Here is a 14,668-nt window from a genome sequence, read left to right as displayed (position 1 = left end):
ACTTACAAACCCTGAGTAGCTACCCCTACTGTACTACAATCCTCATCCTCTACTCCAGCTTTACTGGGAAACATTACACCCCTCCCCAGAGCTCTGTCTTTGGTTTTCTTTTCCAATTAAAGTTTCTTTACATGAAATAAACTTATCTCTTGATTAACTAAAAATCTAAGCTTGCCATCACCCTGATATGCTAGACACTGAATCCCACACTGGCCACTAGCTCTTACTATTTGCACTCAGGAAGAAACTTTGGTTTAGATGTGAAACGTTTGCCCTGCATCTGTGCAGCACTTGAATAATTTAATCCTGATCTGCAATTGAGATTCCCATATAGTGGGATGATACAATACCTTTTTTTCTTCTTCCTTAATTTTTGTCAGATTTGGAGGTTTGCCCCACACGTACGCTCCTCTTACAGTATTTGTTTGGAGGCAATACCCCAGTGACTTATCATGCACGGTTCTACACAGGTTTCCTCAGTGTTGCGAGCATAGTTCAGACCTGAGGTAGGGCGACCCCCACAAGCTGGGGTTAGTACCACAATGGTGTGGTGTTGATGTCCCAAACAGCCTGGGACAGTCAACATCAGCTAGAAAACAGCCTGGAGGTACTATGGGGAAACACTGCACCTTTTAGTTTCACTTGGAGCTAGCTAGGAAGTCAGTATGCATCTTCCATGGCGACAGTAGTGTGCATTAACTCCTATTTTAAAGAGCTGGTCTCCAATTCTACTTTTCCCAACGATCACAGACTTTCCTCAATATACCTCCTACTGTATAATGAGAACATATTCTTTGCATCCATTTTACTTACAATGACTTAGAGAAATAGCCTTAAGAAGGTTATTCCCAGCAACTGTAACCGCCCCCTCAGAATAGCAGGTTGTTGAGTTAGTGCTGATGAGTCAGACGGGCTTTTTAATTCTGTTCTAAAAGGAATCACCACAACAGTGGAGAAGGGAGAGGAAAAATAAAAAGGGAATCGAGTGGAAAAGGCTTCCACCGTCTGATGATTCATGCACCATCAGCGTGACTCACCCGGCATTACTCTGCCATTAAAACATGGAGACTAGGCTGATTAGTCACAGTAATGAATTTTTCAAGAAAGGATTCTCCCCTATAAATAATGATGACTTTGTCTGGATAGTGTTAGCGTGACTCACCTTTCCAGCATGCCGGGCAGCACCAATCGTGTCATCTGCAAAAAGAAAACATTCGTGATGGCTCAGAATGCAGACACCAGACAGCCAGAGACCAAGGGAAACCTCCCTTCCTCCCAGAAGCAGCTGCCACCCCCCTCCACCCCAACCAAGGCTCAGGGAAGCAGAGAGCATACTTTGCGTAGGCAGTTTATTTTTATTCTACCTGGATAACTTGGCTCTGTCAAGTAGTGTGTGCACTGAATCTGGTGAACCCATACAGCTAGCAGCATAAGAGTAAATAAAAAAAAAAAAGTCTTTGGCGCTCTGCAGCATTTGTGGCCCCTAAAGAACGTTAAACCACCAGAGTACTATGGTACACGTATGATCTTTCTCTCCCCGCAAAAAGCATCTGTCTTCCTCAAGATTGACAAAATGTATCACCTATGCCAAGACTCAAGACAAGATCCAGTGCATTTTAGCTAGGCTTACCAAACTGCTGATTTTAGGTTAAAAATAAATCGTGGAGCAGCAAGGGCATTGGACAGAACTAGTGAATGTGAGTTTCCTATGTTGTGTTACCTACATTTAAGACCCCCAAAGCATTTTTTGCTGATTACACAGATGTTTTCACACTGAAGAAACTACATCCCCATGAGGAAAGTAGCCCAGCAAACCTCCTCACTGCTCTAGAAGGTCCTCCCTTCGTTCTGACTCCGAGAAATGTATTTACAACCTGGCTGAGGGATTCTCCAGAGCAGTAATCCTAAAACAAGCTTCCCAGTTGCAAACAGAGCAGCTCTGACATGAAAAACAGATCAAGCATTGATCCAAACCGATGAATTTTCAATTAGTGTGAAATACTTATTTTTTTTTAATACTAATTACTACCATCCTAAAATTCAATTTAAATCCAGAAAGTTTCGGCCTTTAAGAAATAATGTTGTCGAAGTTCAGCTTGTGCCAAATACCACCCTGTTCCCAACCAACCCTGTTAATAAATGTCATGTCACTGACACCAAAGACTGATCAGACAAGAAATATTAATTGTTACCACTTCTCACGTTTAAGATATTCCAGCAAGGTTCTTGAGAACACAGTGAGCAGGGGGTAATAAAGTACTCATAGCACCAAAATGTAATGGTTCTCACACTGATACCAAATTACCTTGATAGCTTAAAAGCATGAAACATTTGAGTAGTATGGGAGGAAAAACACACACTCGTAATAAAAAAAGAAATCAGCATATACGGGAGTACGAAACACCTATAAGCACTTCTATTACAAAGAAACAAATCTTACTGTAGCAAGCTATTCATAACACCATCACCACTGCAGTAGCCCTTACATATGACTGAGTCTGGGTTTGGGGGTTTTTTGTTTGTTTGTTTTTATTTTGAAATTACAAAACATACCCTTTCAGGAATAAAGGAGAATACCTCTCGCGGCCCCCCCCCCCCCCCCCTTTTTTTTTTTTTTCTAAACAAAATTTCAGTTGACACACAAAGAAAATGGTATAAGAGAGCTGCATTTTGTATTTTGGCATTTCTCACTTAGAATAGGTTCTGCCATCAGCCATACTGCATGACAGCTTTGATAAGGGACTGCACAGGCAGGAGTTGAACAGACCTTACTTTCATGAAGTCAACTGTTGACATTCTGAACTCTCAGCACTGCCCCAGTAGTTAGACTAAGTATTCAGATTTGGTAAACATCACCAAGTTAAACAGATCTGATGCAACTTCAAAAAACCCTCTAACATCAAGTCTAAGTATACATAAGCTTCTTACACATATGCTTCAGAAGAGATGTGGAAACAACTGTTTATTTTAATGTTAAAGAATAAAGAATGATTTGGGCTGATTTTAAGACTAGTTCTAGACTGGCAGATCTTTTACCTGGTGCATGCTTTACAATCTCTCCCACAGATCCCTTGGCAAAAAGCAGCACGCTGTTTCTTGCCTCTCAGGGCAGTGTAATGCTGCATTTCATCTCCGTAGATTGACACATGGACACGGACTGAAACTGCCTTCCCTTAGGCAACCCATAAATGGTCTGAAAACCCAGTACAGGATCACCCACTGTAATGCAGAGGGAACCCCATATTTGAAACTTTGACATAAATCCACACAAATGCATTCATGTTCTAAATGCAAATTGCAACCCACCAAGCAGCTCTAACAGTGTATCACAAACCTGCTGGTTACTATTGATACCTAAACAAGAGCACAGAAAAACATGCTACAATAATTGTTTGACTTATATAAATATAAAAACTACAAAGCCATTGACAGCCAATATACAATAACAGGTACACCATTCAGGTAGAAATCAAGAAGTCTCTCACCACCAGCTGTGTTAAATAGTCTGTTTCTAAAGTTCAGCTGGACAGGCAATCAATTTTTTTTTTACCTTCACAGAAAAAACACTGATGGTGAAACTGGATTTCATACTCAACATCACTTCCATTTTTATTTTTTTTTTAACTAAAATTGATATTTTGAGGGAATTTTTAAAAAATATGTGTGGAATAGGGCAAAACTGCTTTTCCTATCTGTATTTTTACATCTTGTGATGTGTGAAAAGAGATGTATGACTATTCAGTATCTTTATACACAGAAAAAACATAATTTCTTCCAAAGAACAAACTAACAGAAGGCAGCTCTCTGAGTCAGTCTCACCTCACCCAGCCAAGTCCACGCTCAGACTGTTCCAGCAGTGCAAGAGTACTATTGGAAAAATGCTGGCAGGGCATTCTGCAGCCATATTCGGGTCTGGCAAATTTATACACTTTACACACACATAAAATATTTCCAGCATTAATTCAAATAAAACAATCTATGGCAAAAATAGTTTTGCTGCTAACAGTACCCATACACGCTTGCATGACCTTTAACTAAAATAACCAAACTGGTTAACACTCTCATTTTCAACAGCTATAATCTCAGACATGTCATTATGAAATAGGCAGTTCAACAACAAACGTCCACAATTGAATAACTATCTCCCAGATAAAGAATCCAAATTTCAGCTAGGTCTTTTTTAGACATGGCCAGTTCTGTAACAGGGTGTATTTCATAAATGCCAAGGCACTGCAAATCTGAGTCTATAGGAATTAACATGTGGGATGCCAGAGAACTCTGTGGTGGTGTTTGTTTCTCTGAAGGCAACCTAATAAAGAAGAAAGTGGCAGGAAACCTGAAGGAGAGGTTGGGAACTACCCTAAGAAGAGTGCATTCAGTTAATAGTTACTGAACTCGCCTAGGTTTCCTTCACATAACTATTTTTCTGAACAAATACTACATTCTGCAAAAATACCAGTGCTGCCATTGAAAACATGAATGTTGCCAAAACTCGGAAGGCTCAGGTAATTTCAGACAAGTAGCCAGACACTGGTCTATGTGAAAACTGCCAGCTTATCCAAAGCAAATTGGTTTTTCTTTCTGAAAGCCTGCATTAGAGCAGAGTGAAAACATGCATGTGCGCATGTGTGTGTGTGCGCGCACACACACTTGTGAGAAATTTGCTTTTATATTTTGTATCGTCTGGCAAAAATTTATGTTCAGCACACAACCATGAAGCAGTAGTTGTTGAGGGGTTTTTTTTGCTTGTTTGTTTTTCAATGATTTCATAAATACACGTGAACTACCATAGAGTTTGGGGTACAGTTCCTTTGGTTCAGAAGGCTACATTGTTTTTAAGTGAACATCTTTCACACCTAACTGTCGAGCTCCTAAGTTCCAGGATGCTCACAGCAAATGGCTAACTTGAGGTAGAAATTCATTACAGACCATTTCATTAGTCTTTTACAGGCAGCTATCAATTTTTGATGGCCATTTATCTGCAACTGCATTTGTTACATGCCTGGCAAACACTGGTTGTCCACTCTTCCTCACCAGAGCTGTCTTCTACCTTCTAATTTTGGAAAAAGGAAAGCCACTTGTAGTCTAAGGAAGCACAGATACCTACTTGCAGATACAAAAATGCACAGCCATATAGCTAGTTTTATGTTCTAACACAGGTGCTACGCTTAAAAGCTCCTATTAGAGGACTAATAGTTAGAAGTTACAACCATCTATTTCCAGCAGTTTTTCTTCAGAAAAGAGATTTCCCATTCTTAGTGACCACCGAGTTGTAGCCTTTTCTCACTCCAGTCCAAGCAACAGCTCAGGAGTGGAGCTTAGGGAAAGAATAATGATTTGTAAAGTTTTGAATACCCTTCAAATGATATTCACTCAAGACTGCTAAAACACAGCAGGAACAGCTGAGGTAAATAATCAAAGTTGTCCTTCACATCTTACGGGCCACACAATTGATATACAAAGCCAGGAATCTAATACCACAGTTGTGTATTCAGAGACAAATTATTCTATGGTATGGTATTATGACTGCAACTCACTCTTTCCACTTCCAAAATGTATAATGACCTATAATTAAACTTATGCAAGTGTTACCGATTTGTTAATAAGTTAAAATTGATTGATTTTATTTGATTAATTAATTGATTTTATAAAATCATTTAATAGAATTAAAATATAGAAGGATAAGGGAAAAAAATTTTATAGGAAACTTGCATCTACGCAATAAGAGACGTTATGGAATCTTTTGTACGTCTTGTACCAAGGCTAGAAGAAGGGCCTAGAACTATTGTAATAACTCTAGGGTTGAAAGGTTTCATTGTATTTAACCAGTCTTCTGTACACAGAGGTGTATTGAAATGTCAGAATATGAGATTAATGGGAACTGGGGAGAGTTGACTGGAACAGCTTGTAGTTACCTGCCAAGAAACTGTGAACTTTAGTAAAAGGTAATTCCGGCAGGGGGAGATCGCGACCACCGACTCATATACCACCTACCCAAATCATACCCCAGACCCATTTCTGGACCTTTCTAACCTTTACTGCGCAGAATCGGATATGGGAGGAGAGTATGTAAATGATTTACAGGAAATGTTATGATTATGTATGAATAATTAATGAGTATGTATGAATAAGTTCTATATATGGAATCTGATTTTGGGACCTGGTGTGCGTTGATCGTGAGGACTCGCTCACGCACCCGGCCGTCAATAAAGAAGTGTCTGCTTATCTACATCACATTGGTGTCGATAAGTTCTTCATTCCGAGATTTCGGTAACACAAGTACAACAAAGGATGAAGCTAGAGAACTTGGACAAGTTTTCTACTTTGTCACACAGCTAAGAAGCTTCCCTCAGATGTCTTTCACAAATCTGAGGTGAAATTATAACAACTCAAAGCAACAGAACTTTTTAAAGATCAGCAATTCCCCATGGTGCACCCATTCCTGTACAAAAAAAGTAATTGCTATCCTAAGATAATTTGTAGTGCCTGGGCAGAGGATTCACACAAGTTCACAAGTGTACTAGCTGTTTAACAAACAGTTAACTGACACCGTGCCCATGCAACACTAACTCACAGACCTTACTCTGGAAGAACTAAGGAACTGTACTTAAGCACTGGTAGTTAAACTGATTGTGAAACCTATTATCAGCATCTACTATTAAGGTTTTTTTAATGGCTCTCTTGAAGTAACTTCTTAAGGCAGCTCATACCCCAAGCTGAACAAGAACGATTTAGATTTGGAAAAACTGGCAGGTGAACCTGATGTCAATTCAACAGAAAAATCACAGAGTAACCCATGTGGCAAGGTCAGTGACTAGAAGGGGGCATACAAAAGGAACTACGAACTTAACATGCTTCAAGCCCTGTTCATTGTTACTGATTTTCCTTTGAGCAACAGTTTTAGGAAAGAAAGGTTTTCCCTGTTTAGAGCCACAAACTTCCAGAGTACAGTTTACAAGGGAAAGCTCTCAAAATCAGCGTCTTTTCCCCTGTTACCCTTTAAATAGGAAAAAGACTACTCAAATAGTAAGGCTGAACTTTCTCTTTTCAAGATGTGGAATACATATTTGTCTCAACCCCGAATCTACAGAGAGTCACAGAACTCCAGTATTTCCTAAATTTCCCCAAGTTACTTGTACTTTGAAGAAAAATCCCCAGTGCTCACCTGACTATTGCTGAAAAGTATTTATTGCAGCTACATTTCCTTTGTTCCAGCTTTCTGTGTATCATGCTCTCAGGTTCAAAGTCAGCAAGCTGGAAACTGCAGGATTTAATTTCTCCCTCTGGACCACCTGAATGACATTCATGACCACCTTCACAGAACACTTGCTCCTCTTTCAAGTGTTGGCAACTTGTCCCTCTCTGTTACAAGCTTAGGTACTTGGCTTAAATCATCAACCTTCCTCTGATTATGACTTTGAATATAAATGTGAAGAAACCTCTCGACTAGACTAGAATACACACAAAGTGATCTTTTCTCACAAGTCAGTGTTGCTACTTCCCTCAGACTTATGTTCCACTTGCTGTGATCCTCTCCCACACAGTAAATATACAAAATCACGTTCTAGCAGGGCACACACAACTATCATCTGATTCCTGGTAAGGTACCTTTACAGACACGGTACTAGGCTGCACTGGCCTGTCTGAACACTTACTGGAGAGAGAGATGTTATTTCCTACTGTCTTTCAGAGTTACTGCTCCCCAGGCTTTTCTTATTTCTACTTACAGGTCTGTAAAAGAATATTTCCCTTCTTTCTCAAATACACTAGTTTCTTCTTCCTCCTTCAATCTTGTATTGGTTGTGGGTCTTGTTGTTGGGGGTTTTTCCCCCCTAAACTCAGTTTCAGACTTTGTAAGTAGAACCGTTCCTGCCTAGGATTTACAAGCTGGTATAAAATTCACCTCTCGCTCCTCTTCCATTAAAGGGGCAGCTGACACTAGATCTCTCAGCTCAACACAAAATATTTATATATGTTGAAGTCACAAGCAAATTATAAGCTTCTCAAACACAGTGATGATAAAAATCCTCTATCTTGTAGGCCTATTATATCCCCTTTTTATTTGACACTCGGTATAAAACATAAATAAGGTGATCAAGGCAAAGATTAGTACAGACACCAAGGCACATATGTATGTGTAATTTACTCTCCCCCTCTCCCTCTGTTAATGCCCTTTTCCAATCAAAGCCTGGCCTGCAAGCCTAAAATTTACATTCCCCCACAACATAAAACCTTGCAAACCAATTCAGCAACTTGCTTAATCAACCGCTAAGCCAGTACTCCCTCAACTATTTAGTCCTACTCATTTTTCAAGAGAACACAAGTTTACGCCTCACTCCAATGCAATTAGCATATTGTGATGCTGCAAACAGAAATAACATACTTGCTGTTCCATACATACAAAGTATCTTTTGCAGCTGCCAAAGGAGCAAAGACTCCCTGAAGCATGCAAGGCTACTCTCTATGCTCATCACCTAGCCATTTTTTAACACTGGACAGCTAGTCTAGCATCCTTGCTTTCAGGACATTAATCCAAGAGCCAAATCAAGTTTATTGTTTCTTGCAGGTGAAATCAAAGGCTGCAGCATACAAAGGTGAATTGACACAAGAAGATGCAGTTGACAGAAGAAGTATACGTGAAAACTGTACAAAGCAACTATAATTTTGGCTCTTCAACACTTGCTGGTTAGGGAAAACCCCCAGGGCTTTTGACCTGGTATTTTATTCAATGTCAGAAATATATTTAGTTTGTGTCTCAAAATGTAACAATACTTAAAAATTATAATAAACACCCATGTTACCTGACCTGCTTCCACCAATCATTAAAGAAAAGTTCTGCTTTTTCAATCCCTCCAGAAGCTTGAAAAGAGACTGTGACAGGCACCATCAAATTTTGCATATTACCCCATCTTCTCCCTCATTTATCTGCCAACTCAAACCTTGTATGAGGCTGTATTAAGTCTCAAGCTTTCCTGAGAAAATACCACAAACAAAACCTCTTCATTCTATTTATGGCAACATCAAGAGCCAAGGCGTTTCTTCATTTGTATATGACATGAAGAACAGATTAACTCCTGCACATCACCATAAAAACGTGACATTTCCCACAGAGCTTAAGCAGCATTTACTGTGGTTGGGGGGTGGGGGTGGAGGTGGGGGGTGGGCAGAGGGGTGTTTGGTCAGGTTTTTTAACCAGATTTTACAAGACGTGATATTCCAACATGGTTTACATAGTTTTACGTAGCTTGTCTTCAGCAGTGTACAGAGTGCTTTGAAGGCAGATCACAGTAACCACAACACTTCGTGCCAGACTGACTGAGCCCCAAAATCACACATGGGGTTCACAGGTGTCCTGTGATCCTGAACCCAACAGTGCTCTAAGGGTATGAGGTGGGCAGGCAGCATGGAATAGGATTTGAGAAAGACACATATATAAGATCTCTGACAGGAAACAACTTCTCTAACAGTAAGGCAAGTTTCATAGTGTCAGTTCCTTTACAGTTGGGGAGAACTAGTAAACAGCAGGACCAACTAGGCTGATAACTCATCCTGCAAGGTGAAGATGGGGGTCTTCTCTCTCAGTGCATCCCTACTTACATGCTGCATATCCCCTAGGAAATCCAACGAGCTGCCCAACAAAGAAAAATGGGTCAAAAGGTAAGGGATGTGTGTCACCCTTCAACAACACCTACACCTGTGGCAACAAAACCAGACCTTAACATTTCTGCAGAATATCAAACTGTACTGAATATCTTGACTTTCCCACTTCAAGCCTAATGAGCGTTTCAGCCAGAACTGAAGAGGAGGTATTGGAACGTGCGTGCCAGAGGAGTTGTGCTGTCCAGCAGAGGTGTTGCTGATGGCACATAGTGCAGGTTACCGAGAAAGCGGCATTACCTTTTCAGCATGAGGAAGTTTGGTCCAAAAGGCAAGGAAGTGGATGGCAATGCTCCAGAACGTAACACTAGAAAGGCTATGCAAGACCTCTGACAAGGATCTGGAGATACTGTAAGCAAAGTCTGAATGGGTACTAGCAAAACCTGCTCTGCCTATCCTGTACCTCCACCTTTTCAGCAGAGCTTCATCTCCTTGCTTAACAACCCTGTGCTCTCGTGCACGCCAAACTTCACATTATTCACCAGGCCAGAAGGGACAATATTAGCAGTACTTTTTTTAAACACACTTACACCCCAGGATGAATTATTGACTTAAAGTACTGAACTAAACAGTCACAGGATTACATTAAAAAAAAAAAAATTAAGTGAAACAACATACAGGCTTTTCCTAAGATTATTTTTTCCTACCATGACTCTCTGATTCTATGGGTTCTCCTGAAAAAGTGACTTACAGATGGTACATATCTCTAATGTGCTCCTCTCCCCAAAACAGTAAGCATCTGGCATGCCTACTGTTTAATTACACAACAGGCTCACACAGGAGGAAACATTTTCAAGCCTGGAAGCTTATGCTCAAACTCTGATTATATCCAGTAACAGGAGCTGCTCATGGTCAAGAAAAAGTTTTTAAACAGGAGGAAAAACATTATTAACGCACAGTAAGCAGATCTTCAGTAAGTTTCTATATGTGTGAAGACAACCACGTTACAATGTGAAGAGTCTGGCAGAATGTATATTTTACAAGAAACTATGACATTTTTGTTAAATTTTTGACCACCACTGATCATAAAAACAATTACTCAAGCCACAAAACAGTGCTAGTTTATTCTGGAAACTAATACAGTCTGGCTGTACCTCTGGAATTTTAGGTGTATACAGACTTGAAGTAGACCTCAACTATTATTCTACCCTACCATCTTCAGACATAGGTATTAAAGAAGTTCATCTGTAATTATTTTTATTGCAAAGTGCTCCCAGGAAGACTGACACCCCAAATTCTTTAATCACTGAACAGTGCACTCCCTCTGCTGGCACAGCACAGATGTCACAACTTAGCAGAGGCATTCTTCCGATTACAGTAATCTCAAAGAGGTCTATGCATGACAACAGATTTACACCTGGTGCAGCTCTGTTACCATTTTCAGAAGTCTGCTAAATTACTTCCATAAGAGAAAAGTTTCAAAGGTGCCCATTAATAACTGACTTCTCAGATGAAATCTCGCAGAAGTGCAACAAGACACCATGGGCCACAATCCTTCTCTGTCAACCAAACATACGGTTAAAAGTTTCTGAAGATTTAACTGCTGTAACATTTCTAACTTTACAACAAGTAATTCTAAGATGTCAAATAAAACACACAGGGAAGTGAGAGCGGTAGCAAGCTGACATTAACAGTCTCATTCAGTCATGCAACTGTTGCATTTGCACTGTTTGCCTACGTTTCAGTAAGATATGAAAATCTTAAAGAGAAGCATTGTTTTAAGAGGTCCTGTGCCTCCTCACATGGAAACAAAACACTTCCAGTTTAGACTCCCCAAGAGCACCGTACTAGATTTTTAGTTATTACACCTAATCAGAAGAGCTGCAAGAACGTCAAAACTTTTGAGCCACCTTTGAAACACCTAATATTTTGACTTTGAGGCAAAAGAGTAACCCTCAGCTAATGGAGGTGCCAGTTTTGTTATGCACAAGAAAAGAAAGTTAAGGTTTAGCAGTGAATAATCACAAGGAGTTTCTGCAGCACTCATGGTAATACAGTAATTGACTCCTATGTTGTGTAAGCAGCTGCTATTCCCTCTGCCCCTTTTAAACTCTGAAATACTACGATGAAAATCTGATTTTTCAATGGGCCTCATGTTAATAAACAAAGGAACAGCCATATGTTTTAGCCTGAAGTCAGGGTGATTTCTTCTCAATAAAAACTTGAATGTGAATATCAAAAAGGGAAGGTAACTGTACTTCAAAAGTTAATGCACCCTTCTGAAAACTTTGTTTTGTTCTCCTTATTGCTTATGTATTTCACAGAAAATATTTAAGTGGCTTCTCACTAGTGTCCAAAAACCTTAGGTGTGCAGAAACAAAGGTTGCCCACCGCAAGAAGGAAAGATACGGAGAAGAACGAACAATTTACAAGGACTAGAACGACAAGCACGAAGAAGCATTAAGCATTGTTTTGTGCACATACCTTGCTCTTCCAATAGTTCATAGGTGTCTTTGCAACAAATTATACCTCACACAACAACCAGAACAGTCTGATAAAACAGTCATAACCTCTGGGTCACTCCAAGATGAAAAATGGACCTGTGGTCCAACAGATGAAAAGTAATTGCTTCAGACAACTGAATTTCAAGTATTTAGTGGGTCTGAATTAAGACATCAAGGAACAAGTGTTGGTTAACAGGGCACTTACCTTACAAACAGCCACAACGTTAATGTTGATCATTTGGTCGACTGTCTGCAAGAAAACAAAGGTTTCAGTTTTGTTTGAAGTTATTTGATCAATATTTACACACCATCTGGGTTTAAGTGCAAAGACAAATTAGACCTTACACTTATACATCCACTTTTACTCCTTGTCTTCCTGCTTAAATATCAGGAAGAGTGACAGACTTGCAAAGCAGTCTGTGAATTACTCTTGGTCAAATTTTACGTCTGGTTAGGGACTCTTACTAATAAAAAAACCCACAGACATATCACATTGACACTGTACTTCCTAACACTTTGCAATATTTAAGAACTTTAATAAATTCTGATATTTTAAGACATCTTCATAATTAATGGGGTTTTTTTCTCTTCACTATTTCATAACAGTGTTTTAGTGACTTAGTTTATTTATCAGGTAAAAAAAAAGGTATTTTTTTGCTACGTATTATGAACCTTATTTGAAGGTGAACCAAAAAGCAGATACGTTTCTCAATACTTCAGCAGAAAACAGAACCACAGTGGACACAGTGAGCTACAGAGGTTTTGGAAATAAAATCATGCACCACTGAAATTGTTCACAATCAGTTTTCAATGTACCCAATGCAACCAAGGTTGTCCCTACATTATGAGCTAAAACAGTTGTATTTAAGTTTCATAACAGTGTTATGGAATGTGCAGCTTCCATTCATGAAGTTGCTTGCTTCCCTTCCCTTCAGTCACTTAAGAACCCACACACAAGCTAAAGCAGCTCATAAACAACAGCCAAATGAGACATGGGCAGGGGCAGAAATCAGATACTGACCCCAGGCGCATCTGTCTGAAATACAAATATAAAATGAAGCAGGGAATAGCATGTAAAAAGCAACACAAGAAACTGAAACTGCCATCATCTGAACTGGGTTATGCTGCTTATGTAACTCAGCTTTTTGAACCTTTAATTCTAATCTGAAAACCTTGTTACGTGGGTACCCTAACCAAACCTAAATTATTTTGTTATACCTGTTAAGCATTTAGTGCTAACAATGAGAACACCAGAAGGTACTAAAAAAAGCACTTACCTTATCCAGGTCTGGAACATCAAGAAAATATTCAGGATAAGCGTACGAAGTTCCCACATTGTTGACTGAAACAAAAGCATGAATTAGATCACTTGGATGCCATCTGATTTCTCATGCTGCGATTAACGACAATTTTCAATCAATATTGTTAAAATGCAGCACTTAAAACATTCTAATGCCTTTAGCCAAGTTTCCCTAACTGTAAACATACCCGTACACACACAAGTGGAATGTGAGGGTGAACACACAAGCCATTTTAAATGTGTAAATGTTGATTCTCTAATCATTTAAAAGGTGGCACGTTTAAAACATTGTACCCATCCTCCACAGTTTTTCACAGTGCCAGGGAAGAATGTTTCTTCTTCAAGAAATATCGGTGCACACCATGCAAGTGCACAAGTGACATAGCTGCAACACGGAGCTCTGCAATGCTATGGAAAAGGAGCTTCAAGCCAAAGCAAAGCTCTCGGTGCCTGGCAGGACATTTAAGTGAAGCTGTTTAACACCCTTTTTAAATACTACCTTGGGTTTGGCCAGAATAGAGTTAATTTTCTTCTTAGTAGCTGGTGCTGCTGTGTTTTGAGAACAATGTTGGTGACACACTGATGATTTTCATTAGTATAAACACTCCTTAGCAACAAGTCAAGGACTTTTCAGTTTCTCAGGCCCTGCCAGGAAAAAGCTGCAGGGGCACAAGAAGCCGGGAGGTGACAGAGCCAGGACAGCCGACCTGAGCTAGCCAGAGGGATATTCCATACCACAGAGCATCATGCTTGGTATAGACACCGGAGGGAGCTGGCCAGGAGGGGCCGATGGCTGCTGGGGTGGGTTTTATTCTTCTTTCTCCTTTTCAATTCTTGTTATTGTTGTTGTTATTATTATTGTATTTTATTGTTAATAATTACATTATTCTTACCTCAGCCCACAAGTTTTACCTTTTTCCCCGACTCTCCTCCCCATTCCTCTGGGGAGAGAGCAAGCCAGCACCTGCACGGTACTTAGTTGCCGGCTGGGGTTAAACCACGACATTTATAAAGTGAAATAAGATTAAAAGCAAACAAACAAAAAAATCTCTGGCCAGTCTCCAGCTGCCGGACGGCTGCGGGACAGACCGCAGGGCCCCAGCCCCCCGCAGCGGCAGCAGGCGCCGGCGGGCGGTAGGGGGCAGCGGGGCCCCGGCGGGCGGGGGCTGCCGCCCTCGGGAAGGGCTCCTGGGCTGCGCTCCCTGCGCAGACACGGAGCCTGACCGCACAAGACGGTCCTCCCCGTCACCCCCACCATCTTCCCCTG

The 14,668-nt window shown here is 40.3% G+C and overlaps 1 protein-coding gene across 1 annotated transcript in view; it reads right to left on the bottom strand.

Moving 5' to 3' along the window:
- The window catches only part of HSD17B12 (hydroxysteroid 17-beta dehydrogenase 12), an 89,523-nt gene that overhangs the window by 17,971 nt on the left and 56,884 nt on the right, over positions 1 to 14,668 (bottom strand). The window contains exons 5-7 of the mRNA XM_056346552.1: positions 13,379 to 13,443; positions 12,307 to 12,351; positions 1,163 to 1,197 (exon numbers count right to left, since the gene is read on the bottom strand). Coding sequence (XP_056202527.1) covers positions 1,163 to 1,197; positions 12,307 to 12,351; positions 13,379 to 13,443 — 145 coding nt within the window. The remainder of the gene's footprint in view (positions 1 to 1,162; positions 1,198 to 12,306; positions 12,352 to 13,378; positions 13,444 to 14,668) is intronic.

The sequence above is a fragment of the Falco biarmicus genome, chromosome 7 (genome assembly GCF_023638135.1).
Source record: "Falco biarmicus isolate bFalBia1 chromosome 7, bFalBia1.pri, whole genome shotgun sequence".
NCBI classification, from domain to species: Eukaryota; Metazoa; Chordata; class Aves; order Falconiformes; family Falconidae; genus Falco; species Falco biarmicus.
This window is presented reverse-complemented; position numbering and strand designations above follow the sequence as displayed.